Source organism: Lynx rufus, unplaced genomic scaffold (genome assembly GCF_022079265.1).
Source record: "Lynx rufus isolate CCGP_SWC_20201006 ecotype Redwood Valley unplaced genomic scaffold, mLynRuf1.p SCAF_5, whole genome shotgun sequence".
Lineage (NCBI taxonomy): Eukaryota > Metazoa > Chordata > Mammalia > Carnivora > Felidae > Lynx > Lynx rufus.
Genome location: NW_025814867.1, coordinates 6063953 through 6090563, shown reverse-complemented (window position 1 = coordinate 6090563; position 26611 = coordinate 6063953). Strand labels below are relative to the sequence as shown.

General features: G+C 56.5%; 1 protein-coding gene and 2 long non-coding RNA genes across 7 annotated transcripts; 1 reads left to right on the top strand and 2 right to left on the bottom strand.

The window, feature by feature from the left end:
• The first annotated feature begins 3767 nt into the window (after positions 1-3767).
• PLCD1 (phospholipase C delta 1) lies at positions 3768-26488 on the top strand. 5 transcript variants are annotated; one of them, XM_047099331.1, is made up of 15 exons: positions 3768-3865; positions 12200-12364; positions 15752-15980; positions 22363-22492; positions 22586-22817; positions 23376-23577; positions 23687-23831; positions 23909-24058; positions 24156-24314; positions 24528-24687; positions 24875-24991; positions 25350-25528; positions 25623-25755; positions 25833-25982; positions 26127-26488. In XM_047099331.1, the coding sequence occupies exons 1-15, from the start codon at positions 3832-3834 to the stop codon at positions 26210-26212; spliced, it is 2271 nt and encodes a 756-aa protein (XP_046955287.1). In that variant the 5' UTR covers positions 3768-3831; the 3' UTR covers positions 26213-26488. The 5 variants fall into 5 exon arrangements, with proteins under 5 accessions (XP_046955287.1, XP_046955286.1, XP_046955288.1 ...); XM_047099333.1 differs by lacking the exon at positions 3768-3865 and adding an exon at positions 8456-8552; XM_047099330.1 differs by having other exon boundaries at positions 22363-22817.
• Positions 7206-11657, bottom strand: LOC124526364 (uncharacterized). Its single transcript, XR_006965654.1, has 2 exons — positions 9868-11657; positions 7206-7598 (listed from the first exon to the last, which is right to left on the bottom strand). It is a non-coding gene; the product is annotated as an uncharacterized LOC124526364 (long non-coding RNA).
• Positions 16811-23382, bottom strand: LOC124526363 (uncharacterized). Its single transcript, XR_006965653.1, has 2 exons — positions 23248-23382; positions 16811-17621 (listed from the first exon to the last, which is right to left on the bottom strand). It is a non-coding gene; the product is annotated as an uncharacterized LOC124526363 (long non-coding RNA).
• Positions 26489-26611: the final 123 nt, after the last annotated feature.

Genomic DNA, 26611 nt, shown 5'->3' with positions numbered 1-26611 from the left:
TAGAAGGCCCAGCAGAACCTGGTCCCCATTACCTCTCGCCTCCTCTCATCTCTCTCCCTCTGCCCCAGTCACACTGGATTCCTTGCCGGTCCCCCAACACACCAGCCACACACCTGCCTCAGCCTCGACACTTCCTGTCCCCTCTGCCCAGAATCCTCTTTCCCAGATATCCCCGAAAGGCTCTCCTACATGTCTTTGCTCAAATGTCACTTGCCTTGTAAGATCCAGCCCATTTAAAATCGAACCCTCTCCCAGAATTCCCTCACCTTACACACCTTGTAATATACAACTCACTTCTTATGTTTATTATAGCGTCTCTTTTTGTCCTACTAGAAGTTAAGCTCCCCGAGGACAGGGGTTTGGAGTATATTTTGTTCACTGACGATTCCCAAGCCTCTAGAACTGTGCCTGGTACAGAGTAGGTGCCCAATAAATGTTTTTGAACAAATGAAATAGCAGAGCAGGGTCCTCTCCAGTTCACGGACTAAGTGTGCTCCTCCCTCACAGGGGGGGTCTGAGGGCCAGTCTCCTGAGTATTTCCCCATACCTGTGGGGTGGTATAGGGTTGGGGCAAGCATTGGGACCTGGTCCACAGTGAAAGAAACATCACAGTTATCTTCACAAACAAATACACAATGAAAATCTCACAAATATAATTATGGAAAAGTAACCCAGGTCGTCCCATATCATCCTGGGATGACCAATGGGCCCTGACACCCTGTGGTCCATCCCAGCATCCTGGATCCCTCCGCGGTCAGTACTGTCTTCCTGGCATGATCTGAGCACCCGCACTTGCCATAGCCGCTTCCTTGGGAGAGGCCGCCTTCACCTTTCCTCCCAGTGCGTCCGGATTTGGGTCCGGGACCCTCTGGAGTGGGGCTCAGATGGGGTTTTCCAGGCCTCGCAAGCATCAGGGCACGCCCTTAGACCAAGAGCCTGGGGCTGGGCTCTGTGACCACCAGGCTCAGTAGAGGGGGCCAGGTAGGGGACAGCCGCGGGGAGAGAGGATTCCAGTCTATGTCTGTCCAGCAGGCACTTACTTGTACCAGGTAGGGGACATCTGTCATTTCAGGGGACTCCAAGGGAAACTGCAGCTCCTGTGGAGCTCACAGAAATGAAGGGATTGTTCAAAGTGTCACAACAGGAAGCCACGCAGCTGATTTAAAGAGCCCCTCATCCCCGTGCCCTGGGGCAGGGGCTTCTAAGACCAGGAAGGGCGGAATAAACCACCGCACCTACTCAGAGTTGCCTAGGTTTGCATTTCTGGGGGATGGGGTGGGAGGGGCCAGTCCTGAAGCACAGAGGAGCCCGACAGTCCCGAAAGTTGACATTCAGGTTTGATCCTTTCCCTCCCCAGGCCTCTAGAATGAACAGTGGTGGAGTGGCCTGGGAAGTGACTGGAGGTAGGCACGACCCTAATACTAGGTCTCACTAGGTGTCCCCTGTCTGCAGTCATCCCAGAAGCCCCCTTCTCCTGCACCCCTCCCCCCCGCCCCCACACACACTGAAGACAGGATGGTCCACTGAGGTGGCAAGATGCCTGACTCCACCACAGGACAACATGGTTGGCCATGCACGGCCCCTCTCTGCACACTAACTGAGCTTGCCAGAAGTCCTGTGAGTCACCAGGATCTCAGGGCATCTTGCAGAGGTAACTGAGAGCTGGGTTTCGGGGACGGTAATTCAGGCGCCAGGCCAGGGCTGGGCCCACAGAGGGCCCTGCTTGTTTAGGGCAGAGGTTTGTGGTTGGGCACAAAGCCTCATGCTAGGCCCTCCAGGCTCCCTCCCCTCCAAAGACGAATAGCTATACTCCCCGCACAGGCAGGCAGAGTGCCTCCCAGCCTGTGAGAGAGGGAGGGGCCGACAGGGGAGGTGAGGACAGTACCCCGGAGTGTAGACTGACCCACAGGTCAGGGCGGCATCCTGGTTGCTCTGAGCAGGGCGTCGCCCAGCCCTCTTTTCTGGCAGAACCTGGCTGCCTGTGCCAACTCTGAGTCAGCCATGCCTAATAATCTCAGGCCAGGGAGGAGGCTTCAGCTCCTCTGCTTGGGCCAGATGCCAGACGAGGGCCTGAGTGGGGTGGGTCTGGGGTACTTAAAGGAAGAGCCTGGCTACAGCCCCCCCCCCACCCCAGGCACCTGGGCGAAAGTCCTAAATAACGCTCTAGTTTGGAGCCTGGGGCTCAGAGCTGGGAGGTGACGTGAATAAATAGGAATGATGCTTGAGATGAAGCCAAGGCAACTGCTGGTGTCAGAATTTCAGCAGGTCTCTGCCTGGAAAGAGGAACAGGGCTTGAGGAGGCCTGACTTGCTGAGTAGAGGGTATTGTGGGCCCCCTGGGAAAGTCAGTGTTCCCCAAAGGGCAGGCCTGGGGACATGCGTTCTGGCCTAGAATTGAGAGGGAGAGACAGATGTGAGGGCAGAGAAAGGACCCCCTCATCCACCCTGCCCCCAGGCGGGGGCTCCAACGTGAGGCCTGCCGGTGTGGGCGTGCTCATCCCAGACTGGAAGGGAAACCAAGGAGGGCTCTGACAGGCCTGCCAGGGGCAGGGGCGGGCGGCGCTCCTACTGAAGGACAGGACCACCGAACTCAGTGCCAGATAAAGGACTAGACCTTCTCTATGTGCGGGAGGCACAGGCGGGGAGGGGGCTGTCCAAAGTCTGGAAGTTCCGACCCAGTCTCAGCCGTCAGAACAGGAAGATCTGCCCTCTGGCTTACACCCCTCCCTGAGGTATTCAAGGCCACCTAGGCCCGGGTGGCTGGGAAGAGGAAGGATTGAGGTGAGCCAGGCCTCGTCCTCCTCCAAGAGGGGTCCAACGGGCTTCTGCCAGACTCTCACATCGGCTTTACCAGCCCAGGAAGCCTGGATGACTCACTGGTGGGCCCGGCACCCTTCATCCTGGGGGGCCTTCTGGAGGCTCTCCCAAAGGGTGAGAGGCAGCAGGATTCCTGGACTTTCTGGGGGGGGGGGTATCTGGGTGCCCTATAAAGAGGGTGTCTGGGTTGCAAGATTTGGGGGGATACAAGGGACCATAAGGGAAGCTACCCAAAGAAAGGACCCTGGAGATGTAACCCCACCCTAGGTCCCGTCCCTCCACTCTACTGCACAGATCGCCAGGGGGTTGGGGTGTGAGAGGCTCATAGGTGAGTTCCCTGCATCTAATTGCTGTAAACTTTCCCTGCCTGAGTCCCAGCCCTCACCAAAGGTTAGAAACTTCCCATCGAGAGAAGAGGGTACCCTCCTTCGGACGAGGTTCAGGCATACCTCTCCGAGGACCTCCTAACCCGTGCCCGTGCACCCATTTTGCAGAAGGGAAAGTACAGCTCTGGGGAACCTCTGCTGGCCGCCCGGCCGCCCAGGCTCCCTTTCGCAGCAGCCCGGCTGGGCGTCGGAGGCTACGCGGTCCTTTCCCCAGAATGACGCGATTCTTTCGAGCATCACCCCAACCCTGGCGAGGCGCCTGCAAGTAGGGCGTGGGGCCGGGCCGCCCGCGGTAATGACAGGGCCCGCGGCCTGTGGGTGGCGGCGGCGGAGGAAGCGGGAGGAATCTGGCTATTTCTGGCCGGGACGCGCCCACTAGCCTGGGCCAGGGTTGGGGGGGGCTGCTCGGCCCCCACCTCGGCCCTCCCCGATCCCCTGGAGAGGGCGGGGAGAGACGCGGGTTGGCGGGTCCAGGGGGCGGGGCGGTGTCCCGGGCCCACCTCCGGTCTCCTCCCACCGCAGTCCCTTCGGGTCCCTCCACCTTACTCGGCTCGGACCCGAGGCCATCGGCGCAGTCGCCGCGCACGTGTGTCGCGCGGCGCCCCCTCCCGCTGCGCCGCCCGTCGGGCATGGACTCGGGCCGGGACTTCCTGACCCTGCACGGTGAGTTCCTGGCTGGCGTGCGGGCAGACCCTGAGCGGGCCGACCCCCGCGGAAAGCCGTTCCCGGCCCTGGGCGGGGGGCCCGAGGCTCCTCCGGCTGCCCTCCGCCCCGCCCCGGGCCCGCCTCTCGGCCCTTTTGTTGCATTGGGGAAATCTCGGCCCAGGACTCTCGGGGTGGGACTGCCCCGCAAGACCTTGGGCGTCTCCAGGCTTGTCCCCCAGATCTGGCCGGAGGTGGGGGGGGGTCGTGACTCTGAAGACTTCCCTGAAGGCTACCCCCGACTCTGCCTGAAAGATTCTGCCTTTTTCTGGTCTCAGAAGGCTGGGCTCTCTGGTCGGCTGCGCACGGAGGGGCCGAGGAGGGACGGAACCAGCATCCACGAATAACCAAGTTTTCCCCGCCCCGTCCGGGCTGCCCGAGAGACTCCCCAAATCCCAGGCGTGCCTGGACCGCGTCTGGCCGAGCGGGTGTGGCGCGGGGAGGAGGGGGAGGGAAGGAGAGGCGGAGGTGTGCAAGGAGCCGGGAGGGAAGGAGAGGAGGAGGGGTGCAAGTTCGGGCTGGGCGGCCGTAACTGCCCCGCGCAGAAATCCTGGTCAGCGATGCACCAGCTGGAAGGAGCAGCGCGACCCTCGTAACCGCGCACCCTCCTGGCGGGGCCGGGCCAAGTCTCACCGCGCACTGCCTGCCGCTTCACCCTTTGTCCAGCCGAGTTCTGGCCCTCCGACCCACCGGGGAAACAGTCTGGGCCGGCTCCTGGCCATATTGCTGTCCCTCCAGGAGAAAAAGCAGCGGGGGAGGGCCTTGGCGGTCTTCCGGCAGGTCAGGACCCTCAACCTGGTCTGGCATTCTTTGCTCGGCGCTGGGGACTCACCCACTCTTAAGGGTATCTTGTCCTCCTGGCTCCTGAGATCATCTGCCAATTCAGCAAACCCTGCCCTTCACGCCAATCACTGCTTAACCATAACTCCGCGTTCTCTGGCGTCCCTGGGGTTGGAGGCTTCAGTGCCCACCACTCAACCATCTAAACCATACAGGGAGATAATAGATGGGAAGGAGAAAGGCAGAGCCCTCCAGCTGACCACTAGAGACCCCCTGGGTTTCAGGGGGATAGGAGATGTTCTTTTCAGCCAGCCCCCAGTCTATCTTGTGTTTCCCAGTTGGCCTGCACGTGGTCTCCATGGCCCAAAGAGACCTTTGCTCAGTGCCCAGAGCTGTTACCCTCACACCAGTAGCCTGGGCTCCGCCAGGCAATCTCGTCCAGCTGGCTCATGGGGTTCCTGCCCCCTTTCCAGTGCTCCCTCTTCTCTCCTCAGACCAGACGTGTTCTTAGTGCTTCTGCCAGACTGGCAGAAAGGGAGACTGGATGGTTCAGAGCACCAGAGTAGAGACCTCTGCTTTCTCTCTCATCCCTTGGTTAGTGCCCTCTACCCTGCAGACTGCCACATCTTCCATGCCTGTCTCACCCTCAGATCTCCTCCTCCTGCAAGCCCTCTGGTCGCCTCTGGCCCAGCTCATGTTGGAATGGGCTCCATTCTCGGGCATCTGTGCCTTTGTGCAATAGCTCTTCCCTGGTGTCTTCCCCGGAGAGGAAGCTACGTGGAGGGACTGTGGCGTGGGTCTGGCCGCACTGGCCCCTTCGGTTTGAGACCTGCCTCCCAAATGCCTCACTCTGTCCAGCCCTTCCTGTGGGGCCGTCATGAACACTACAATCCTAAATCGTTTCTCTGAAGGCCCTCCTACTTCTAGCACATCACCCAGAATTGCGTCCCTTAATTACCTTTGTCCCCCCTGCTACAAACCAAATCAGGAAGCAAGAACCTGTCAAGGAGAATTGATGGTGGGAAGGGGTGGTCACTGTGACCTGTGCTGTTCCAGATTGTCCACGCTGCATCCCTTTCATATTTTGTGCCCCCCGGCACTGGACACGTGCTGTAGGACCACACCATCTGGTTTGGGCAGTTGGCAGTCTGCTGCAGAAAGGCCCCCTCCATTGGCCCCGGGGTCGGGGGGGGGTGGGGGGAGGGCGCCACACAGCCTACCTAGATAGGAGATGTCCCTTACGTCCTCACCCCAGATGCATGTGGATGAAGTGTAGTCTATAGGCCGGCATTCTGGAGGCAGACTGTATGAGTTCAAGCCTTGACTTTTTCATCTCAGACAGATCCCTTGATTTCTTTGTGCCTCAGTTTCCTCAGCAAAATAGGGGAGAAGAATGCTACCTACCTCACAGGCTTGCTGTAAGGACTGAATGCGGTAATATGTATAAGGCAATGGAAACAGTGCCTGGTACTCAGCAGGGGCTACGTTTCTGCAGGAGGTTCACCCCCAAGTGATCATGCCCTGTGCGTTCTTCGGGAGATGAGGGGGCACCGTAAGATAGTCCCTTGCTAGGAAAATTGTGACCAGAACAGGACTCGAGAACCAAGGGGCTCTTTCTGGTGCCTCCTTCCCCTCCTCCACTACCCCTGCTGTCTCCATTCCAGCCAGGCCTGCATCCTAGCCCGTCGCGGCCTCTCCAGCAGCTCCCCAAGTGTGCCCGAAAGGATACTACCTCCCAGGCCCTCCCCTCACGGAACACATCCACCTTTACCAGCTTTTCCTGCACCAAATCCACCCCGCCCCACTCTACAACTGGCATTTGTGAAAGCGGAAGGCAGGCTGTAGGAGGGCCCCCATCTGGGCCCCAGCAACCCTGGGCTCCAGTCCTCATTTCGCATCTCTTTATGTTATGACCCTGAGCAAGTCTTCGCCTCTCTGGGCCCTTTCTTTTCACCCATGGTGTACAACATCCATTTGCAGGGGATGTCGTAAGGACAAGGCACTTATGGGCATAGGAGCTCCGGGTGGGCAAAAAAGCCGGTGCCCTCAAGAGATAACGGTTCCAGAGCCATCATAGCAGGTGGGGGTGGCCAGCCCCCTGTTCACCTCAGTTATGTTTCAAACCTGCCTGTCTCCGGAGTTCCAGGCCCATACCCCACAGGCACACCGATCCACGCCGATCCTAACATTTTGTGCCATAGGTCACTTTGGTGGTCAGATGAAGCCTGTGGACGCCTCCTCAGGGTCATGTGTTTAAGTGCATAAAAGAAAACACATGAGCGTTCGAAGGAAGCAAGTTACACTGAAGTGTGATTCTATCCATAGGCCCTGGGGGTGGGGGGTGGTCCCCTGGTCCTCTGAATGAGAACCCTTGTGTGGTTTCTCTAAAACAGGCTTACCTTGCCCTCTGCCCGCTCCCCTCCAAATAAAGAACAACTTGCCTGTGCCGGTATTTCAGCTCATCTACACCAACACACGTTCTCACGATGCACTTACTCTCTGTGACGTGACCTTAGGCAAATCACTGTGCGCTTCAGTTTAATGTTAGTATTGTTTTGCTTGGCTGTGCTAATGGCTGGCTTTGAGGGTGACTCACTGCCCGCGCTGGTGACTGGAGCTGCAGTGAGGCGAATGGAGGAACTATTCAGAGGCGGAGAGTAAAAGAAGGGTGAGTCAGGCCTCTGGGTGGTGTTCTGACCTTGGCACACAGTAGGGGCTGGATGCATGAAAGAGAAGTTGTAACTTACATGAAAGGTCCCACTGTTCCCGAGCACACTGGCGGCCCAGTTTTGTATAAAGTTGCGGTAGTTCTCGTCTGTTAATCAAAGCAAGCCTGCGTGAATGGGCTCATTTTTAAGATCAGCCTTTTTTCGAGAATTCCATTCGCATTCGCAACCGTGGAGATGACCCCACTCTGGTGGAGAAACCGAGAAAAGAAAACAGGCCCGCCCGAGGTTCACAAGCGAGGCAACAGCTGAATTACAATGAATTCGTTGAGTAATTGAGGTGAAATACTTGGCAGGCTTGGTGGTCTGCCCCAGGCTCCAGCCCAGGCTCCTCCTTAACCCGCCCCATCCCGTCTTCCGAGACTCGTCCGCGGGGGCCGCCGCCACCCAGTCTCCCCTCCTCTGCTCAATCTCGCTCCAGCTTCTGGTCCTTCGCCCGGCCCCCAGCAGGTGTTTCCCCGGTGGACACCGCCTCCAAAGCCGAAATTCCTCCCTTCCCTGCGCGAACCCCGCGTTTTTAGGGCGGTTTACCCTCCCCTGGTCTGCCCTCTGGACCTCGGCTCCGCCCCTTGAGTGAGGCTCTGCCTCCAAGTTGCTTCCCAGACCCGGTTCCTTTCCTTCGCCCCCCGACCCCAGCTTCTGGGGCTGTGGCTCCGCCCCCTATCAGCTTTCTGGGCTGTGGCTTTCGCCACAGATCTGCTTCCTGGGTTACGGATTTGTCCCACTCCCGCCTCTCTGGCTCCTCCTCTCCCCGCCTGGGGCCCGCCCCCCCGGGGGCGAAGGTCCCGCCCCCCCGGGACTGGCCACGTCTCTTAGGGTCTGCCTCCGCCCCTTTCAGCCCAGATTTCTCTCACGCCCCGCCTCTAGGGCCGAGGCTCCGCCCTTCCAGGTTAGCCCCTCCTTCTGGACTCTGGCCCCGCCCCCCACGCCCGGACTCCTCCCCTGCTCCCCTCGGGGCGGTGCTTCCGCCCCCGCGGCCAGGGCTTTCTAGAGGCTTTGCTGTCCCGGGCCAGGCTCGGTGGCGGCAGAGGCACCGGGGAGCGTCATGCAATGCCTAGGAATCCGCAGCCGGACCCGCTCCAGAGAGCTCTACCTGCAGGAGCAGAGTCTCAAGGTGGCAGCGCTCAATGGGCAGAGGCTGGGTAAGGGACCAGGAGGGCACCTAGCTCCGCTGGGAAGGCAGCTGGGACACGATGTAGGTAGACCGTATGTCCCTGAGCTCGGGATTCCTGCCTTCGATCCTTTGATTGGACATGTTCGGTGCTTCTGTGAGTGAGAGCCACGGTGGGGCTGTGTTTGCAGGGATGGCGTGTGGAGGGAGTATGGGGGGACTGGTTACCTCTTCTGATCTACCTGAGCCCCTCCAAAGTGCCCTCCTTGCCACCCCTAGCCCCTCCTGTTTACAGATTTCTGAGGCATTACTAGGTATGTGGCCCAGGGTAATGACTCTGTAACCCAGTGAGATGATTGTTTGAGACTACGTGATCCAGTGTGATGCTGTGCAAGTGTGAGTGACAAATGTGACATTGGGTGACCCAGTGTGTGACCTAGTGGTGATTCTGTCCCTCGTGCGGCACGTGGGGCCACTGTGCAGCAGCGATGAGATGTAACATGTGTGTGACACCGTGGCACCAGTGTGACAGCGTCTGATCCAGTGTGATGCCTTGTGACTGCGCATGTCCCAGGTGACCGATTCTGTTTTTCTGTGTTACAATATGTGTTACGTGGATTTTCTGACAGTGCTCTTTGTAACATTACTCATTGTGCCTGAGTAGTGACTACATAAGGCAGTGTTTCTTAGCACTAACCCTTGGGCAGGCTTCTGAGTCCTGACTCCACCGTGTAACTTCCTTGAGCCTCAGTTTCCTCATCTGTAAAATGGGAGTAATGATAGTGCCTTCTTCATAGGGTTGTTGGGGAGATTAAATACACGTGCTAAGATCAGTATCTTAGTCAAATCCTGACCATTAATGTTATGGTGGCTGCTATTATTATCGTTGTTATGACGATGTTCTGGCGATGTTGAGGACGGCAGTGTGCGATTGTGTAGCTGTGCGTTGCCGTGGGTCCCAGACCCGATTTGTCTCCATTATGCATCACCCTAGGTGCACGGGGGCAGGATTCCTGGCACCCCCCTCAGCCTCTTGGCACCCGCAGCACCCTCCGTACTCACAGAGGCCACCTCGCTGCGTGTAGCCAGCCGGGGCAGGCTGCACATCAGCCCAGGGGCCCCTGAGCTCAGAGGCCCCTTCTCAGGAGGAGAAGGTACCACAGATGAGCAGGTGGGGCTGGGCGCGGGGTGTCCCTAGACTTTCCGGGTGCTCAGGGAGGAAAAGTGGTGGGGCGGGCAGCCCGGAGGCCTCAGAGACAAAAGGGCCGCAGGTGAGGCTCAGAGGTAGGGGTGCCTGCCCAGGTTTGCTAATGGCCCAGGAGGCAGTGGCGATTATCAAGGCCCACCTTGGGGCTGAGGTCCGTGTTCCGGAAGCCACGTCGGCAGCCGGGGGACTTATCTCTGCCTGACCGCAGACAGGGCCACGGCCCGGCTCCAGGACAGGATGAACATGTCATCTCCTCACGGTGTTTTCCAGGGCCGGAGGGTGGGGCTCACCTTCGACTGTCCGACCCCGTCCCCCCATTACCATCTGTGGTGCTGGCAGCGGCTGGCCCTGATGAGTGCCCGGCTTGGGCGCGGGGGCCAGGCAGAGGGTCCGGAGAGGTCCCTGGCAGTCCTACCTCAGCCTCAGAAAGGACAGCGGAATGAATGCCCCAGCAGAGGCTGGGGGACCCCCTTCGGGCATCCGGGAACTCCCTTCCCCCTTCCTCTTGTTTCAATGCCACAGACACAGCCGACAGTTTAGGACTTCCTGCAGGAGCCCCCTTTTCCTGCACTGACCCTCCCCAGGGGCTGAAGTAGGACTGCTCACACCAAGGGTCTCCCAGCGGGGTCTCCCAGAAGTGTGGGGAGACTTGGGACAAAGGAGGGAGAAGGCACATCAGACAGACACCTCTGAGGAGGCCCACAGACGCCTCTTCCTATGCTGTTCTGACCCAGTGCTGATGGGGGAGCAGAAGCCCAGAGACAGAGGGGAGCTGCCTAAAGCCATGGGGCGGGGTGGGGGGGGGTGGTTTTCAGCACTGGGTACTGTCCCCAGTGGAGGCAGGAGATCGGGGAGGGATAGGGAGGGTAAGGGTGGCTGAGGCCTGGGGAAGTGGTCCAGAAGGTTCTGTAGGAATTGTGGGGGTGTGGGGAAGGCTGGTCGCGGTGGGGGGAGTGGGAGCGTGGATAAAGCTGGAGAGCCTATCAGGCGCTGCGGACCTGGGCTCAGAAAAACAAAGCTTATAGGCCTAGTCACAGGCCCCTCAGACTGGACCCACGTGGTCCCTGATGTCACCACTCTGCTGGAGCAGAAGGATAAGGACTGCCGAAGGGCCACCTAGTTTTAGTTTGGGGGACAGAGTGAGGGGAGATGGCCGACTGCCTCTGAACAGAGCTGGCTGCTGGACTGCCTCTGGCTTGGGTGACAGATACAGATCTAGGCGCATTTATCTCTGTATTACGTTGATGGGTCATTAAGGTGGGGAGTGGTCCCTCCCCGATCACAGTTGATACAGGGTCTGCTTGGGGATGAGGGCTCCCGGGGAGCCAGGCCTCGTGCCCCTTTGGTGCCTCCTGCTTGGAGCTGGTAGGACAAAGGGCATTATATCTTTGGGAGCCCCCGCCACGCAAGCCAGCCTGTGTGTCTGAAGACAGCTGGGCAGGAGGGGCCGTGCAGTCAGGGTTCTGGTCCTCACTTGGCGCCCTGGACCAGGTCTTGCCTCAGCTGCTGAGAAGGCTGTGCTGTGCCTCAGGGCTATGATACGCTGAGGTTCCCCGACCCAGGACACTCAGAGATGAAGCGGGCAGGGAGAGACAGGGGCATCCCAGCAGGCCAAACATAGGCCCCAGTGGGCTCATTGGTCTCCCTGGGGGCAAGGATCAGAGACCTACTCGAGCAGGTGCAAGTTAGGGTGGGGGCAGCAGGGGTGAGGGAGGCAGGGACGGACACAAGGGCCCTACTGCAACCATACTGTTGACACCAAGAACTACACCTGCTCTGACCTCAAGACCTTTTCTTTCCTGCCCTTCCTGATATTTTGGTCCCAGCTTCCTTCAGATCAGTCTCATCCCTAAGTATGACCAGGAGGGGCATACTTTGTCTTAAGGCCATTTTCTTTTTTTTTTTTTTTTTTTGGGACAGAGAGAGACAGAGCATGAACGGGGGAGGGGCAGAGAGAGAGGGAGACACAGAATCGGAAACAGGCTCCAGGCTCCGAGCCATCAGCCCAGAGCCCGACGCGGGGCTCGAACTCCCGGACCGCGAGATCGTGACCTGGCTGAAGTCGGACGCTCAACCGACTGCGCCACCCAGGCGCCCCATTAAGGCCATTTTCTAGGTGTCCCAGGACACCTAAAAAACCTCAGGAACCAGATGTTCTTGAATTAGCTGCCTTCCCTTTGTCCATTCAGCTGTGGGTGGCAGGTCACGGTGTATAAAGTGTGGCGTTCAGTGGGCGGGTGTCCTGAGGTTTACATGGCCTCAGCTGGCAGTCAGAGATGACTTCCTGGAGGAGGCAGGGCTCCAGGATCAGGCTGGAGCTTGGGTGAAGGTGGGAGAAGGGAACCAAGAGCTGAGGAGGAGGCTGGTGAGAAGTGGGCTCCGAAAGGGTCCAGAGGTGGGAGTAGCTAGCATGGGTCCGGTGGCAGCAGGGACACCGGAGGCAATGGCATCTCACCAGCTCTGTCCCCTAGGCCTACAGGATGATGAGGACCTACAGGTCCTGCTGAAGGGCAGCCAGCTCCTGAAGGTGAAGTCCAACTCATGGCGGAGGGAGCGTTTCTACAAGTTGCAGGAAGACTGCAAGACCATCTGGCAGGAGTCCCGCAAGGTCATGCGGACCCCAGAGTCCCAGCTGTGTGAGTATCCCAGGGCCGCAGGGTGGGAGCAGAGTGGGGAGCCTGTGCTTGCGTGGGGAAACTGACGCTGGTTGGGGCAGGGAGTGGGGGACGGTCAATCCTGGACCGGGACCCCACATAGGGAAGCCCAGGCCTGGCCTGGTGGGGCCCGGGTCGGTCACACAACCAGGACCAGATGTGGGGAGACTGAAAGTTGGCAAGGGTGGCGGAGAAGAGTTTGTTAAATCACCGATAGGGAAACTGAGGCCTAGTCTGGGCCAGAGAGGGTGGTCACGGAGGACCACAGACGGCGAGGCCTTTGGGGGGTAGGGGTGTATAAACACGACCACAGATGGGAAGGTCCGGCTCAGAAGTAGGGAGGTTGCTGGAAGTGTTGTCTGAACTCACGGGGTATCCACTGAGACAGATGTGGGAGGGAGGGAAGTTGGGTGGAGTTTGACTCCAGGTGTAACGAGGCCACAAGCCAGGCCCAAAGTCCGGGGGCAGATAAGGCCCTTCCTGGTGTCAGTGGCCAGGATATGAGGTGGGGCTGCGGGAGGCGGTTCCTCCCCGGGGACTGGGGCCATAGCGAAGAGGTGGGGTGGAGCAGAGGGAGCCCTTCGCTGGGCAGTTCCCTTGAGGGTATTGGGCCTGAGGGTTTTCTGGCAGCTTCTGAAAAGGCCCAGGAACCCAAGCCTCAGGCCTGTAAACGGAGAGCGCCTCCAGCAAGCCCTCACAGAGACAGCTACCTCTTAACACAGAATGCCCTAAAGGCTCTGCAACACGAGTGTTCCCCTCCGCATCTTTACGTGGTGGGAAATTTTTAGATCAGTGCTACCCCAAAAAAACTGTCTTTGGTAACAGGAATGTTCCAGATCTGTGCTGTCCAGTAGAGGTCCACCGGCTACCTATGGCCATCAGGCACTGGCAACGTGGCTGGGGTGACTAAGGAACTGAATTCTTAATTCTACTGAATTTTAACTAATTTATATCTAAATAGCCACATGCGGCGGGTGACTGTTGTGTTGGACCGCGCAGGAAGATCGCTGCCGTTGGATTCCACACAACCCAGATCCCTGCCTTTGGCTGTGGCAGTGGCAGGGTGGGGGAGGGGGCACACGGAGACAGGGTCAGTCGGCTGGGAGTGAGATCAGACACGGGCGACAGGCCCGGGGTGGGAGGGGGGACAGCAGGAAGCGGAGGGCCTGCCCGCTGAGGGTGCCCAGGGAGGGTTTGCCGGCCTCGGGAAACTGAGGTAGTAAGCTGAGAAAGTATGGCCTGCTGGCCCTGTGGCCTGTAGCAGGGCCGGAGGTGAGGCGGGGCAGGAGCAGGGTCGGATGGGGAGCTGGGCTAGGGCCTTGGGGCTATGGGCCCCGGGTTTCTGAGCAGGGCAGGGTCGGCTTGGAACGGATGGAGCCTGAAGTCTCTCAAAAAACCACCCGAGTGCACATCAGCCGCACAGCATGGAAGCGACCCAGACCTTCCCTGTCCGTGGCACCAGCCAGTCTCCTTCATAGGCCTCTGCCCTGATATGGGGCTTCCTGTTAGATGCTGGGGGGGGGGGGGGCGGCATGGTGGGAACGGGGCATCTTGTTCTCTGAGCCCTGGGGATTCCCGAGAGCCCGCACAGCAGCCAGTACACTTGTGTGCCCAGCACTTGGTGGCGGTGGGCGGAGACAGGGGTAGGGGACCTGGGCTGGGGAGACGAGCCCCTCATCCTGGGACAGCTGTGAACACGAGGGCAGGAGGGGCGTCCCAGGCCGGAGACCAGCGTGAGCAAAGACGCAGAGGGGAGAACGAGCAAGGGGCACAAGTGAGGGGCCTGGGCAGAGGGGCTGCAGGGGTGACAGGTGGGGGGTCAGGCACCAGGTGTGCTCAGGTGAGGAACATGGCTAGAAGAGGCTCTCTTCCGTGACAGAGACACCGAGACAGCTCTCGGGCTGAGCACCCGTGTTGGCTGCTTCCCTCCTCTGGGTGAGCAGCGAGACTGTTGGCCCCAAATGCGCTCTGTCCTCGGGGAAGCTGAGGCCAGGTGAGGGAGGAGGGGAGCAGCGCCCCCAGTTCTCTCTGCCTCTGCTTCCTGCTAAGTTTCCCCTGACCCTTCCACTACCACACTCCCCCCACTCTGGCTCCCAGAGGCGGACAAGGCATTATCAGCAGCGGAGGCATCTGGAATCTCTCTCTGGTGCGGGTGGGGGTGCTGGCCCAGCTCCACAGCTCAGGTTTCCTGTTGTCACCCCAGCCTGGGTCAGCTGCCTGCCGCTGGGGTGAGCCTCGCCAGCACAGGAGGCCGTGGGCAGAGGGATTAAGCGCAGGTACCCCCAGCACCCCAGATGGCCTAGGGCTCACGTGTCTGGCCATCAGAGCCTGCTGCCCAGGTGGGGGCACATGTCATACACCTAGGGCTTGTAGGTAGGTGGCTGGGAGGCGTCTGGGCACTCAGGGTGCAGGCAGGCACCGGGAGGAGAGGTGAGCTTGTAGCCAGAGCTGGTCTAGGACCCGAGACAGATGGATGTGGATGGCTCAGGACGCGGGTGGGGCAGGGGCAGCGCCTGAACCTTGATGCTGGGCAGCTTAGCGTGAGCCCCGCTGGTGGGACTGGCTCACGGCCAGGCCAGGGAGGACACACTGGGGGTAGCAGGGAGGCAGGGGCTTGCTGCTCCCTGAAGCTTGGAGGGCTTGAATGTGACGGGAGGCCTTTCCCCCCAGCTTCTGAGGACAGAATGGTGTACTCCCTCAGCCTCCTAAGGGGCAGCCCTTGGGGTCCTAGAGGGCCACGGCCTTCCTGCACCCTCCTTGCCAAGGGGTTCTCTGAGGTCAGGACACACACAGACACATGCAGGGCAAGGCCCTGTCTACGCTCCAACGCAAGCACTTCTCCCTCTGCACCCACACCCCAGGGCCATGATGGCTTCTGCCTCCTGGATGGTCAGGAGAGGGGCCTGGAGGCTCTCATGGCCGTCTGAGGGGAAGACGGTACAAAGTCAAGGGCAATGAGGAGGGTTTGTGGCCTCCTGTCTGTCGCAGGCTCCAAGCTCCAGAGTGGTCTCCCCCATCTCTAAAAGCCCTGTCTGGCCCCAGTACTCTCCCAGGGGTCCTACACCCTCCCGGTCCAGAAAGAGCAGGGCTGGGGTCCCAGGTGCCCCTCTCCGAGGTCGGCCTCTCCCTCTGTCCCTCCCTGTGCGTTTCCGCTGCGCACCACAGTTGTGTCTCACGTTCTTCCAACACCTCAGTCTCTGGCCTCCTTCCTCCCTTCTGTGCCGCCTCATCTGTCCTCCTGTCCCTCTCCTTGTCTCTGGATCGCAGAGCTCCAGCCCCGGCTCTACCGGCCCCTACGCTGTGCCTTGGGCGCATCGGGGGCAGGGACTGGCCTCGCAGCTCCCTCTGCCACCTGTCCCCTTTTTGCAGTCTCCATTGAGGACATTCAGGAGGTGCGGATGGGGCACCGCACGGAGGGCCTGGAGAAGTATGCCCGCGATGTGCCCGAGGACCGCTGCTTCTCCATCGTCTTCAAGGACCAGCGCAATACACTAGACCTCATCGCCCCATCGCCAGCTGACGCCCGGCACTGGGTGCAGGGCCTGCGCAAGATCATCCACCACTCGGGCTCCATGGACCAGCGGCAGAAGCTGCAGCAGTATCCTTTTGGTGGCAGTGGGTCCTGGCCCAGCCTGTGGATACTGGCTTTGGCCATCCCCAGGGCCACATGGGAACGGAAGATACCCAGATCGGGCCGTCGCACCAAAATAGCATAGCCTGGGGGCTTAAACAACAGAAGTTCACTTTCTCACAGTTCTGGAGGCTGGAGGTCCGAGGTCTGGTTGCCAGCATGGTTGGGTTCTGATGACAGCACTCTTCCTGGCTTGTGGGTGACTGCCTTGTCACTGTGTCTTCACATGGCAGAGAGAGAGAGAGAGAGTCAACACGATCCCTGGTGTGTCCTCTCATAAGGGCACGAATTCCATCATGAGGGCTCCACCTCGTGACCTCATCTAAGCCCCCCAAGACGGATCCCCAGATGCCGTCATATTGGGGGTTAGGGCTTCACCGTATTCATTTGGGGGAACACAGTTCAGTCCTTAGCTGAAGGGAGGCAGAAAAGGTACCTGGAGCCCTGTTTGGCCTACACTGTGCACCCCCCAATGTCCCCTCTTCTCCCCACCAATAACCAGCACAGGTGAGGCTAACGGCAGCAGCCTGCTTCCACGAGAGGCCGTGCCTTGGGTGTTTTAAGCACGTTTCCTGGAGTTACTACATTTTTTCTCTCTGGGAATTTGGGAGGCCCTGGTACCCCCTGTGCCATGCTGGGGGGAGTGGGGCCCAAGTTTCCCGGGGCCTGGTGTGCAGGCCAGCCTGTGGGCTTAAGACAAATTCACTTCCAAGTCTGGGTGCACAACATGCTAGCCTAGGATTCAAAGTGATCGGGCTTCTGGTACATAGGGTTAGGGAGGAGCCAGCTCCAGTCCCCTCTTTTAATGACAGTTTTATTGGCATATAATTCACATACCGTGTAATTCACCTGCTTAAAGTGTACAAGTTAATGCTGTTTAGTATATTCACAGAGTCGGAAGTAATTTTACAACATCTCGTCTCCTTAAAAAGAAACCCCACACCCCTTGGCAGCCACTCCCCATCTCCCCATGACCCCCCAGGCCCTAGACAACCACTAATCTACATTTTGGCTTTATACGTCTGCCTTTTTCTGGGCATCTCACGTAAGTACAAGATACAGTCTTTTGTGACTGGCTTCTCTCACTGACCATGTTTTTCAGGCGAATCCATGCTGAATGGATGAATCAGGACTTCATTCCTTCTTATGGCTGAATAACATTCCATGGCGTGGTTATTCCCCAGTTTCTTTATCCATTCAGTAGTTGATGGACATTTGGGTTTCCACTTTGGAGCTTTTATGAACCAATGCTGCTATGAACATTTGTGTAGAAGTTTCATGCGGTATATACCTACAATTTATAAGTCTTATGGTAACGGTATGTTTAACCTTTCGAGGAATTGCCAAACTGTTCTCCAATGAGGAAATTTACATTCTCACCAGCAGTGTATGAGGGTTCCAACTTTTCACATCTTCGCTAAGGCTTGTTACTATCTTTTTTTACTGTAGCCAGCTTTGTGGGTATAAAGCGGCATCATTGTGGTTTTGCTTTGCATTTCCTTGATAGCTAATGATGTCGGGTATCTTTACATGGGTTTATTGGTCATTTGTATATCTTCCTTGAAGAAATATCCGTTAGATCCTTTGCCCATTTTGTGTTGTTAAGCTCTTAAAAAAAAAAAAAAGATTTTATTTTTAAGTAATCTCTACACCCAACATGGGGCTCAAACTCACAACCCTGAGATCAAGAGTCACACGCTCTACTGACTGAGCCAGCCAGGTGCCCCTATTAAGCTCTTTTTTAAATGGATCTTCGAAAAAAATTTTTTTTAATATTTATTTATTATTGAGAGACAGAGAGACACAGAGCGTGAGCAGGGGAGGGGCAGAGAGAGGGGGAGATAGAATCGGAAGCAGGCTCCAGGCTCTGAGCCATCAGCACAGAGCCTGACGCGGGGCTCAAACTCACAAACTGCAAGATCATGACCTGAGCTGAAGTTGGTCGCTTAACCAACTGAGCCACCCAGGCACCCCATTAAATGGGTCTTTTAAAAAAAATTAATTGTGGTAAAATATACGTAACATAAAATTTACCGTCTTCAACTATCGTAGTAGTGTTGAGTACATTCCCATTGTCGTGCAACCAACATTCAGAGCTTTTTTCGTCTTGTAAAACTGAAATTCTACATCCATTAAACAACTTGCCATCCTCCCACCTCCAATCCCCACTCCCCAGCCCCCAGCAACCACCGTTCTCCTTTCTGTCTCTATGAATTCGACGACCCTAGGAACCTCAGATAAGTAGAATCATACAGGATTTGTCTTTTTACAACTGGCTCATTTCACTTAGCATAACGTCCTTAAGATTTATCTACGTTGTAGCGTGCGTCACAGTTTCCATTCTTTTTAAGGTGCAATAATGATAGTCCATTGTCTGCACAGACCACATTTTGTTCATCCATTCATCCACTGAGGGACACCTGGTTGCTTCCACCTTTTCACTGTTGTGAGTAATGCTACTCTGGGCATACCTCTTTAGACCCTGCCTTCAGTTCTCCGGGGGTATAGACGCAGAGGGAGAGCTGCTAGATCATATGACAATTCTACTTTCAGCTTTTTGAGGAACCACCATACTGGCTTCCATAGTGTTTGTACTACTTTGCATTGCCACCGACAGTGCACAAGGATTCCGATTTTCTCCAAGTCTTCAACACACTTGCTATTTTCTGGGGTTTGTGTTTTGGTTTCTGATAGGTATCTTATTGTGGTTTTGATTTGCATTTGATTCATGATGTGGAGTGCTTTTTTGTTTTGTTTTTTGCTTTGTTTTTTTAATGCGCTTTTCTGCCATCTTCTCTGGAGAAATGTTTACTCAGATCCCTGGCCCAGTTTTTCACTGGGGCTCTTTGTCTTTTTAAATTTAAATTTTTTTTTTTAACGTTTTTATTTATTTTTTTGGGACAGAGAGAGAGACAGAGCATGAATGGGGGAGGGGCAGAGAGAGAGGGAGACACAGAATCGGAAACAGGCTCCAGGCTCCGAGCCATCAGCCCAGAGCCCGACGCGGGCTCGAACCCACGGACCACGAGATCGTGACCTGGCTGAAGTCGGACGCCTAACCGACTGCGCCACCCAGGTGCCCCTGTCTTTTTATAATTGAGTTCTAAGAGTTATTTATATATTCTAGACACAAGTCTCAGCTCGGTTATGCTTTGCAAATAATTTCTCCTATTTTGGGGATTCTTTTCTTTTTCTCGATGGTATTTGAAGCACAAGTTTTTAGTTTTGGTGAAGCCTAATTCAGCTACTTTTTGCTTTCGTTGATGTGACTTTTGGTGTTATATCGAAGAAGGCTTTGCTTAACCCAAAGTCACAAACATTTACTCTTATGTTTTCTTCTAAAAGTTTTACAGTTTTAGCTATTACATTTAGGTGTTTGATTTTTTTTCTTTTTAATTTTAAGGGTGCTCCACGCCCAGTGTGGGGCTTAAACTCACAACCCTGAGGGGCGCCTGGGTGGCGCAGTCGGTTAAGCGTCCGACTTCAGCCAGGTCACGATCTCGCGGTCCGGGAGTTCGAGCCCCGCGTCGGGCTCTGGGCTGATGGCTCAGAGCCTGGAGCCTGTTTCCGATTCTGTGTCTCCCTCTCTCTCTGCCCCTCCCCCGTTCATGCTCTGTCTCTCTCAGTCCCAAAAATGAATAAAAAGGTTGAAAAAAAATTAAAAAAAAAAACACAAAAACTCACAACCCTGAGACTAAGGGTCACGTGCTCTATGAACAGAGACAGCCAAGCACCCCAGGTCTCTGGTTCATTTTGAATTTGTTTTTGTGGCATGATGTTGGGGGGGGGGGTCCAGCTTCATTTCTTTGCATGTAGGTAGCTGCTCCAGCACCATTTGTTGAAAAGATTGTTCTTTCCTCATTGAACTGTATTTACAGCCTCATCAAAAATCAGTTGACCATAAATATGAGGGTTTAATGACTCAGTTTTATTCCATTTATCTATACATATGCATGCACCACATTTCAGTTACCATAACTTTGTACTAAGTTTTTTTGTTTTATTTATTTATGTATTTATGTATTTATTTATTTATTTATTTATTTAAAATCCCAGTTAGTTCATGTACTAAGTTTTGAAATCAGGACGTGTGAGTCTTCCAAATTTCTTTTTCTTTTCTTTTCTTTTTTTTTTTTTTTTTGTGAGATTATTTGGACTATCCTGGGTCCCTTGATGCCCCATATAAATTTTAGGATCAGTTTCTGCAAGGTGGCCAGCATGATTCTGATAGGGGTTGTGTTGAATCTGTAGATCAATCTGGAGAGTATTCCCCATTTAACAAATCAAGTGTTGTGATCTGTAAATATGGGTATCTTTCCATTTATTTAGGTCTTCCTTAGTTTCTTTCAACACGGTGTTGTCGTTTTCAGAGTGTAAGTTACACATTTAAATTTCCTTACTCTCTGATTTTCAGCAGTTCAGAGAGTTTTAAGTGTTTTTTCTCAAGGCTATATCTGCCTGATTTTGAGCTTTCTTAAAAGTCCAATGCTGTAGTACAGGCTTGTGCTTGGACAGGCTTCTGCCCTCTGGAGGATTCTGCTGCCCAGACCTCAAGGTCATAAACCCATTCCAGCCTACGGAATAGCAGTCGGCATGGGGACCTCATGCTTGGCTGGACCACTCTGAACGTGATTTTCTTTTTTTTTTTTTTTACCTAGAATTCTGCCCTAATTATTTTCTCATGTAAGTATATACATAAAATATGGCTATGTTAGAATGAAATTTTAAAGGCACCCAAAACCCATCTCCTTCAGAAACTGCTGATTGGGTTCTGCCCCCAATCTTCTCTGCATTTCAATTTGCCTCATGATGCATTTGCCAAAAATAGTGGAGATCATACATTTGTATCCACTTTCCGTGTAACATTACGTCATAATTCTTTCCCCATAAACAGCTGTAAGGACTGTAATATTCCATTGAGTAGATGCCCTATAAGTTAGCGCTCCATTCTTTTAGCGGTGAACATTTATTTTTAGTCTTTCACTACTACAAGTAACATGGCAAAGAACTATGTTCATAAAACCTTTCAGTATTTAGTAGGAGTATTTCCTTACGAATAGATTCCTAGAAGTGGAATTAGTGAGTCAAATGATGTAGACGTGTAGACGTTAGCTGTATGTCTACACCACATTCCTAAGGGTTGAACTGATTTCCTTTGTCCAAGTGCAAGATGGGAGTGTCCGTGTCACCTCACCCCCGCGTGCCTTCAAAGTAACATACTTTGAAATTGCTGATCCTACAGTTTAAGAAACCGCAGCTCATTTGCAAATTGTTAGTCTCTTTGATTACCGAGAACGTCTATAAAAGGTCAGTTCATGTCCTTCTCTCATTTAGTTATTAGGGTCATCGTACTGTTTTCTGGACTTTCTTTTCTTTATTTGACCCTCAGAATTGTGTAAAGTTTATATGGCATCAATTATGTTGTTTCCTTTGCGACTTTTTCTAAAAACCTGCTGTTGGTTTTTAAAAATTATGGTCGTTGTCTTTGTTCCCAAATTTCTGTGGAATGTACTGTGGGGTTCCTCTTTCTTGACTTCTCCAGGTCTAGTCTGAGGGGAGAGGGGACAGAAGGGAGAGGTGGGGGCCTAAGTGCCCCCATCGTGACAGCATGAGCCGGGCTTTGTTTTTTGCTTGTGATATCCTCACCTTCTGATCTGTGGCTTAAAGTTTTGATGTTTCCTATAAAGTAAGCTTCACGTGCTTTAGTCAAGTTGGCTAACAATGATGTATTGGAAACCAGAAGGACAAACCTTGAAATGGTAACAGTAATAATCTGTGGGTGATACAACTACGGGGGATTTGTTTACTTTCTGCATTTTTTTAAAAGTTTATTTATTTTGAGAGAGAGAGAGAGAGAGAGTACTAGCTGGGGAGAGGGGCAGAGAGAGAGAGAGAGGGAGAGAGAACCTTAAGCAGGCTCCATGCTCAGTGTGGAGCCCGATATGGGGTTTGATCCCACGTCGGTGAGATAAGGACCTGAGCCGAAATCGAGAGTCAGACACTTGACCGACTGAGCCACCCAGGCGTCCCTACTTTCTGCATTTTCTAAGTTGTCTATAAGCGAACTCTTCCACAGTGAGAAAATAAATGTCTTTAGAAATGTGAAAAGGTTCAAATCCAGCCAACAGAAAATAGACCCCTTAATAGGATGTAACATTTTCTCCGAAGAGCCCATCGGATCTTGTCCCTGGGATGCTGATGTGCAGCTGCACCTGCAGGGGGCTTTGTCTGTGGGTGGTCTCAGTCCACCTGGGCCCAGGACTTCACCCTGGGCTTGAAACATGGCTCTAGCTGGGACCGTGGGGGTATCAGGGCTCCTGGGTTCTTTCTTTCCTTACTTCTTGCCCAGCTGGATTCACTCTTGCTTGCGAAAAGCTGACAAAAACAAGGACAACAAGATGAGCTTCAAGGAGCTGCAGAACTTCCTGAAGGAGCTCAACATCCAGGTGGACGACAGCTATGCCCGGAAGATCTTCAGGGTGAGGCAGGGAGTGAGGGCTGCTTCTGTGTGGCAGTGGGCCCTAGACCCTAGTGGGGAGCATGCTCTGAGCCCGGCCCACGTGGCCTTGCAGGAATGTGACCGCTCCCAGACAGACTCGCTGGAGGATGAGGAGATTGAGGCCTTCTACAAGATGCTGACCCAGCGGGAGGAGATTGACCGCACCTTTGCGGAGGCCGCAGGCTCCAGGGAGACGCTGTCGGTGGATCAGTTAGTGACGTTCCTGCAGCACCAGCAGCGGGAGGAGGCGGCGGGGCCTGCGCTGGCCCTCTCTCTCATTGAGCGCTATGAACCCAGCGAGACGGGTGAGGGCCTGGCTGGGGCCTTCAGCCTGCACTCCCTGGGTCTACACTGGCTGGGAGACGCCTGGGGAGTGTCAGGAGCTGGAGGGAAGGGGGGTGCCTCAGCCTGCCCCATGAAGGCAAGCAGATGGGAGACAGGACTCCAGCATCACTACCCCTCTCTCGGGTCCTTCTCCAGAGGGGTTTGAGGGTCCTCCAGGAAACAGGAGAGGAGGCTGGAAAAACAAACCCTTTTCCTGCTTCCTTCTTTGTGCCCATTCTGGGCCCCTCCCTGTGCTTCAGTCTAGAGGCCCAGAGGAGGAGGAGGAGGAGGAGGCAGACTGAGAAGGGGGCCTCGGTGTGGGGGACCGAGAGGGTGGGGGAAGGGGGAGGAGGAGGGAGAGACAGAGCCCCACTCTGGGGTAATGACAGCCTGATGATTTACCAGACTTACCTCTTCCGAGAGACGTCCGGGGCGAGCTCGGGACAGGGAGGCGGGGACAGCAGGGGGCTCCTCCCGAAGGTCTCCGGGAGGCGGCTGGCCTCCAGAGCTCTGACTGGTGCCGGCCTCCTCCCTCGCAGCCAAGGCGCAGCGGCAGATGACCAAGGACGGCTTCCTCATGTACCTGCTGTCCGCCGACGGCAGCGCCTTCAGCCTGGCGCATCGGCGGGTCTACCAGGACATGGGCCAGCCGCTCAGCCACTACCTGATGTCCTCCTCGCACAACACCTACCTGCTGGAAGACCAGCTCACCGGGCCCAGCAGCACCGAAGCCTACATCCGGTGGGGCCCGGGGGCGGGGCGGGGCGGGGCGGGGCGGGGCAGCCTGGGGGCGGGGCCGGGGCCGGGGCGGGGCGGGGTCGGAGGGACTAGCCGCCACGCCTACCCGCAGGGCGCTGTGCAAGGGCTGCCGCTGCCTGGAGCTCGACTGCTGGGACGGCCCCAACCTGGAGCCGATCATCTACCACGGCTACACGTTCACCTCCAAGATCCTCCTCTGCGACGTGCTCAGGGCTATCAGGGACTACGCCTTCAAGGTGGGCGCGCTCCTGGCGGGTGAGGAGGGCCGTAGTAAGGGCGGCACCCCCCTCCTAACCTGCCCTGGGGCCTCCAGGCGTCCCCCTACCCCGTCATCCTGTCCCTGGAGAACCATTGCAGCCTGGAGCAGCAGCGTGTGATGGCGCGACACCTGCGCACCATCCTGGGCCCCATGCTCTTGGACCGGCCGCTGGACGGGGCCACTGCCAGCCTGCCTTCCCCTGAGGTTCGCGGTGGGCACGGGGGTACCCATATGAGAGGGCAGGGGGACTGGCCGGGAGGCCCGTTGGCTTGGTCTTGACCAGCTGCTTCTCCACTCGTAGCAACTGAAGGGGAAGATCTTGCTGAAGGGGAAGAAGCTTGGGGGGCTCCTGCCCCCTGGCGGGGAGGGTGGCCCTGAAGCCACTGTCGTGTCTGATGAGGATGAGGCTGCTGAGATGGAGGACGACGCAGTGAGGAGCCGAGTGCAGCACAAGCCCAGGGTTCGAGGGGGAGTTGTGGGGGAGGGGTCAGCCCCGGGACCTCCCCCATCATGGGATGTTTGCCTGGTCTCAGTTCTCTGTGGCTGCCACTCAGACCCTCTGCCCCCCTCTCTCTGTCTGTCTCCCTCTGTCTCCGTGTCTGGGTTTCTGGCTCTCTCAGTGCCCACCTGCCCCAACCTCTGAATCTAACCGGGGCCTCCCCATGGCCCCCAGGAGGACAAGCTCAGGCTAGTGAAGGAGCTCTCCGATATGGTCATTTACTGCAAGAGTGTCCACTTTGGGGGCTTCTCCGGCCCCGGCACCCCAGGGCAGGCTTTCTATGAGATGGTGTCCTTCTCTGAGAACCGCGCCCTCCGGCTGCTCCAAGAGTCAGGTGAGCCCCGGCCCTGCACCCTCAGGGTGCTGTCCATCTGTCTGACCGTTTGGACCGGTCAGGCCTGGCTCCCCCTGCTCGGGACCTGGCCGAGTCGGCACCAGATAGAGCTGGTGGGTGGGTGGGGGGGGGGGGGGTCCTGGGCTGCCCGGGGGGTGTGCGCTTCTGACCACCTACACCTTCTCAGGAAACAGCTTTGTTCGCCACAATGTGACTCACCTGAGCAGGATCTACCCTGCTGGGTGGAGAACGGACTCCTCCAACTACAGCCCCGTGGAGATGTGGAACGGGGGCTGCCAGATCGGTATGGGCCGGCGGGGCCTGGGAGGAGGCCTGGGTGAGGGTTTCGGTCCAGAGGACCAGGGGCCAGACACAGCGCGTTGTGGGTTCGGTTTGAAAATAATCCCCCCGCCAGCAAGTCACAGTGTCTGAAACCTCATGGTGAGCACACTAGGGCTTTGCATTCTGGCACCAGCAACAAAACGTGAGGCTGGTGTGGTGGGTCAGGGAGGGTGGCAGGGGGGCAGCAGGCCCTGGAGTGGCGCTGGGCCCTGCTTCCGCCTCCCCGTGGGCCTCTAAGGCCTCAGTCTACCCTGAGCCGGCCGGGCTCTGGGGCCCCGGAGACCAGCCCACAGCCTGTGACTGCTCTGTCTCGCCTCCAGTGGCCCTCAACTTCCAGACACCTGGCCCAGAGATGGATGTGTACCAGGGCCGCTTCCAGGACAACGGGGCCTGCGGGTACGTGCTGAAGCCTGCCTTCCTGCGAGACCCGAACTCGACCTTTAACTCGCGTGCTCTGGCTCAGGGGCCCTGGTGGACCCGGAAGCGGCTCAGTGTCAGGGTACGGCCGGCCACGGGGGGGACAGGAGCCTGTGGACCTCCCTCCTCCCTCACCACCATTCCCGACCCCTCATTGGTCCCCTGCCTTTCCTCAGGTCATCTCCGGGCAGCAGCTGCCAAAAGTCAACAAGAATAAGAATTCAATCGTGGACCCCAAGGTGACGGTGGAGATCCACGGCGTGGGCCGGGACACGGCGAGCCGCCAGACGGCTGTGGTCACCAATAACGGTACCTGCGGGGCCTGGGCGGGGCCCCCCCCGCCGGAGCTGGCGTCCACGCTGCTGACGCGGTGCTTGCACCCCTAGGTTTCAACCCGTGGTGGGACACAGAGTTTGAGTTCGAGGTGGTTGTGCCTGAGCTCGCCCTCGTGCGCTTCTTGGTGGAGGATTATGACGCCTCCTCTAAGAACGACTTCATTGGCCAGAGCACCATCCCCTTGGGCAGCCTCAAGCAGGGTGAGTGTGTGTCGAGGGGGGGAGACAGCGAGGTCGGGGAGGCAGGGCCTGCGGTCTCTTGGGCTGGGGCCCTTGTCCCTTGAAGCATCCTCATCCAGTGACCGGAACTCTCCGTGTGCTCTTTCCTGCCCATCCACCTGCCAGGATACCGCCACGTCCACCTCTTGTCAAAGAACGGAGACCAGCACCCTTCTGCCACCCTCTTTGTGAAGGTGTCTCTCCAGGACTAGGTTTGGGGATTCTGGAGGCGGCTGCCCCAAGCCGGCCGGGCCCTCTGTCCACAGGTAGGGACAGGGCTGGTGTGGCTGCTCCCAGCCTCTCGCTTGGAGCTAGAGGCCCCGCACTGCCTTCAGCTCTAACGTACTGTCAAAGCTGCTGCCTCTCTGGGCTTCCAGGAGCTGGCCCAGTCCCTGGAGCTCTCTTCGATTCCGTTAGGAAAAACACTGCAGCCCTCCGCCCTCTGGCCAGCCCCAGGTTGAGGGTTTTTATAAAAATTATAAGACTGAGTCCTGTGGTCTCTTTCCCTGAATGCCAGAAGGATCCCTACAGAGGGCGCATGTGTGTGTGTGTGTGCACGTGTGTACCCGTGCGTGTGTGGGAGCACTGGAGCCCCAGCACCTCTCTCTCTC